Raw genomic sequence first — 4,923 nt, 5'->3', positions numbered from 1 at the left:
AAAAAAAAAAAATTGCAGGAAGGCCAAGTGGTGGTGGGGGAGGGTTGAAAGCTAAGAACTGCAACACCGAAAATCAATCCTGCGAGCTGGGCTGCCGAGTGCTCGGAACAAGGAAGGGAATCCAGCAAAGCGCTCGCAGTCATTCCACAGCCACCCTCCCCTTTCTCCTCGCTCCGCGCCCGTGGCTCATTTGGCTTCCCTCTGCCACCGAGCGATCACATACATTATTTCCCCCAAGATAACACAATCAAACTTGTATTTACCGACATCCTCTCTTCGCAGCCTGTTTGAGATTTGTTTTAATAAATAAGTGTTTTATGTGAATGATGTAGTAATTGAAACGGGCACCCATTTTCCCCCCTTCTTACTGCGGGAGGTTCCTCAACCCCAATCTGGTTGGAAAATAAAACGCTTTGTCTCCACAACCACCCCCCACCGCACCCCCACCCGCTCTCAGTGTGTGTTTTATACGTGTGTGTATCTCAGCCCCTACAGTAGCCAAGAGAAAGCAGCTAGCCAATGAGAAAGCCCAGTTTCATAAAAGCTGCTCTCTGATTGGCCCGATGCGAAAGGGCATTGGGAACAAAGAAAAGTCCCTTTCAGGTATAGAGGCTTAGAGCTCCTTTTGCTCCACTCCCTCTGTGTGTTGTGTTTCAGTCCTGATTTCAGTGTTGCAGAACAAGCTTGTTGTGTGTGTGCACCAGGGGAATTTTTGTTTTCTGGTGTTTTTTTATTTTAATTTTTGTTTTTATAAAAATACACAGGACAGTCTGTGACAGTTGATGGTCCATCTTCTTTAATAAAAAATTTGTTGAAGAGATTATAATTTCCAAAATAAAGCGGCTGCAACCAAACACATTCAATGCAGTTAGAAGGAAAAGGTCAACTCGATCCAATACAGACCGTAAGTACGGTTGCGTGGTGTGTCTCTCTATAGCACTTAGCGGGGACTTCATGCAGGGGAATGTGCGACTTTTATGCATTGAAATGAGGAACTAGTTACAGGGCTTGGCTTTAGCATTTAGAACAACCCAAGAAGGGTGAATTTTATTCAGTGGAGGGTGAAGCATTTGTAACTTCCTCACACAAATGAAGCTTGACCGGGCACTCGGGGTAACTTATAGTAAATTACCTTTGGGGCTCTAACCCAAAGGAGGAGAAAAAGCGACACAGTTACATATCCTGCTCCGCAGTGCCAGTTCTCTGGCGCACCTTCCTCTCCCTCTCCCGTCCTAGCTGGACAGACCCCTCCCCAGCCCAGCCAGGAAAACGGGGCAAAAGCAGAACAAGGCGATTTCTGTCTCCCGTCACTGCCTGGTGCCCAATAATTTAACAGCAAATAAGGGAATATTCAACCATTACGTGTAATGGTTATAATTACCATTTCCCACTTTCTTAAAAAAATCGAGCAGCAAAAACAACATTAAGAGACAGAAAAAAAAAAAAAGCCCCACCCAACTGAAACATACCCACAAATAGTAACAATGGTGTGTATTACAGGACCCAGTTTAGGAGCTAGCAAAATGTATTCTTTGTTTAATACATGAAGGGGTCCCTAAAATCCCAGTAGTTTGGAGGTGCCCCTCCCCTCCCCCAGGCGCCTGCGTCCCTGGCCTCTTGGGAAAGGCTACAAATTGGAAAGGAGTTGAGGAAAGGTTTATAAGGTGTTTCTTTAAAACATCTGCTTTGCTCTTGTGCTCATTACATTTCACTCCTTCCTAGCTTCCGAGATCCTGGGTTTCAGAGAAATGTTTCACATTCATAACTTGTAGCTTCGCCCACTGCGGGGGGCGGGGGTGTGCAAGGGGAGGGGACACCTTCAGCTTTTTTCTAAAGACCAGATCAGTATTTTCTTGATACGCTTGTCACCATTTTTGTTCTCACGACAACCAATTGAGCCCTTGATCCTCACGTGATGTGAAAGGCTCGACTGTAACAAAATCGCTGCTTTTAGGTGGTTGGTTGCCGCTCACCCGGCCCATCCCCCTCCGGCCCGGCGTCTCCGGCTCGGCGACTCTCCGCTTCCAATCCATCAACAATTCATTACTGCTTTTAGCTTCCAAACGCCAGCTAATTAAAAATACTAAGCCAAGCTCCGAGGCCATCTGACGAAACACAGGAGGGGGTGGGCGAGAGGTGTAGGCGAAGGGGATGCGTGTGTAAGAGGGGGAAACTGTCCTGGAAAAGGTCGCCTTAAAAAATCCTGTTTTGACTCTAATTATCGAATTACCACATGACTGATCGGCGTGAGCGGGAGGGCTCGCCCCCCCGCCCCGAGCCTATACTAGGAACACGGTTCCTTTTTCTTAAAACAACACGAAACAGGAAAACATCACATCCTCTGGGTTTCGGAGACCGAGCCCATTTCACACGCCGCCGTCCCCTCCGGCGCCCGGCCGGGAGAGGCTGCTCCGAATGGGTCCCCGGCTCCCCAGCCCTGCTCCCTCCTCCACACCTGTCTTTTCCTCCTCCGGCCCAGCTTCTCTTCCCACCCTTTCCTCCTCCTCCTCCTCCTCCCATTCTTCCTCCCCTCCTTGTCTCTTAAGTTAGTTCGAGAAATCAAATCTGTCAGGACAGGCGGAAAAATGCCACTTCCCGACTAACAGGCGGAATCCAGCCCAGATTTTCAGTCCTTTCTTCTTATTCTTTCTTCCCTTTCACTAATTTGTCCGATGTTAGCACATTCTGTCTTGTTACTAGCGGACGCCTGTAGGTTTGCTACATGGGATCATTACTTACTGATCATGGTGACTCTGAAGTCTGGGACTGAAGGCGGAATGAGAAGTTGGGAAAACTTTTTTCTCTAAGATCTTTTTTTTTTTTTTCCTTTTAAACCCATTATTCTCGATGCTTGTTAAGAGGAAAAAAACCGTTTGGTGCTTCTGTTGTGAATGTGAAACATTATCTTCCAGCTGTACAGTGACACATTTTTTTAAGGAGAAAAGGACTCCTGATCTGTTTGCCAAAAGGGGGGGTGGGGAGGTGGAATAATGTTATCAAGTGATATTCTGGCTGAGATGTGTTATTTGGTTTCTTCCTTCTTGATCATTTGGTGTTTAAGTAAAATGAGGCACAGGCTTGTTTGCCGAGTGGAGTGGGAAATGCATTTTGATTTGCTGGCCTAATTAAAAAATGATAAAGGATTAAAGGTAAGCAACGTTTATGTGTGTGTGTGTGTGTGTGTGTGTGTGTGTGTAGATATATATGTATATATATATATATATTTTTTTTTTTTTGACAATTCACTGTTAAAAAGGGGCTGATCCCTTTAAAAACCATTTTAACTGCTCTTTGTCAAACACACACGCATTTGCGGTCATTGAGGCCACCTTGGCAGATCACTTACAGTGTATGTCTTAATCAGTTTTCCTGTACAGTCAGTAGCACCATATTTAACAGACTGAACAAGTCTGTGACCTAGGGATCGGGTTAGAATTTTTAGATGTATTTTTTTTCCTCAAAAGGCAGATATTTAATCTTTTACCCAACACTGTCTTTTATAGAGAGAAATGGTTTTATAGACATGTGTGTATATATTCCAAAAAATTGTATAAACTGTTTTGAGAAAAGAGGATAGACAGGAGGTATGTATGTGTGTGGGGAATTATTGGTTGTTTTTTTGTTTTGTTTTGTTCCTTACTGGGAACAAAAACCAGATTGCCCTGAGACAATTTGTTAAGAAGAAATACTAAAATTAGAAATAAGAAAATTTAGCAACATCATTTGAAAACCAGTCTCAAAGAACTTCCAGGGTCTGGTCTTTTAAACTAGAAGGGCTAGTACATGCTCAAGGACGATTAATGCCATGTTCTCTCAACTGAGTGTTCAGGCTGTGTTTCTGGAGCTGAGGTATTACATTTACCAGACAAAAATCCTAAATTAAAAAAAAAAAAAAAAAAGGCCACCAAAACCTTTCTGTATTTGAATCAGATCCTTAAGATATTTTAATGCTTTTAAAAAATTGATTATCTTTGTGCTGTGGATAAAAGAATTTTCTTTTTAGCTAATGTAAGATGCTTACTGTCATGGGTGCGTTTTGGGGGTCTGGTTATTTTCCTTTAAACCTGATTTTGGACTGTGGAGACAATACACCAGCCACCTCACTCTGTCCCTCCCTGTACCCTTTCCTGACTCCCCAGTATTAATAGTTCTTTATTCTGGTAACACCCAGACAAGAAATATTCGGCTTTTCCCCCCTTCACAGGAAAAGGTGCACCTGGACTGAAGGGTATAAAAAATCCCTGGACCACATCCCTGAGGAGGAAAAAGAAGAGGAACATTGGAAGATTTGTGTTTTGTTTTGTTTTCTCTAAGAGAAAGTCCAGCGGAGCTAAACGAATGTCCCCTCATCTCCAAAGGAAAGTTCATCGGATTTTTATTCTAGAGAGCTCACCTTCAGGATGTCAGTGAACACTTCGACTGCAGGAAAAGGTGTGGATCCAAATACAGTTGATACTTATGACAGTGGTGATGATTGGGAAATCGGGGTTGGAAATTTAATAATTGATTTGGACGCCGATTTGGAGAAAGACAGGCAGAAATTTGAGATGAATAATTCCACCAACACCACTAGCAGCGGTAACTCTAAGGATTGTGGAGGTCCGGCCTCCGGTGGGGCCGGTGCTACCGCAGCCTTAGCTGATGGCCTGAAATTTGCTTCTGTTCAGCCCTCCGCTCCCCAGGGGAATTCACACAAAGAGACCAGCAAATCAAAAGTGAAAAGGAGTAAAACTTCTAAGGATGCTAATAAATCTCTGCCTTCTGCTGCCTTGTATGGGATTCCCGAGATCAGCAGCACTGGCAAGAGGCAGGAAGTCCAAGGGCGCCCTGGAGAGGCAACTGGCATGAATTCAGCGCTGGGTCAAAGTGTGAGCGGCGGCGGCGGCAACCCAGGCGGCAGCAGTACCGGCACCAGCACCTCGG

At 44.7% G+C, this 4,923-nt stretch overlaps 1 protein-coding gene across 1 annotated transcript; it reads left to right on the top strand.

The window, feature by feature from the left end:
- Positions 1-40: 40 nt before the first annotated feature.
- LOC117286763 (zinc finger protein 608-like) lies at positions 41-4,922 on the top strand (the record flags this gene model as incomplete). Its single annotated transcript, XM_033765481.1, has 2 exons — positions 41-904; positions 4,205-4,922. A coding segment is annotated over exon 2 (522 nt), but the record flags the coding sequence as incomplete, so codon positions are not given.
- Position 4,923: the final 1 nt, after the last annotated feature.

This window comes from Fukomys damarensis, unplaced genomic scaffold (assembly GCF_012274545.1).
Source record: "Fukomys damarensis isolate Sample0158 unplaced genomic scaffold, DMR_v1.0_HiC HiC_scaffold_3, whole genome shotgun sequence".
Lineage (NCBI taxonomy): Eukaryota > Metazoa > Chordata > Mammalia > Rodentia > Bathyergidae > Fukomys > Fukomys damarensis.
The sequence above is the reverse complement of the archived record's forward strand: the minus strand, read 5'-3'. Positions and strand labels throughout refer to the sequence as shown.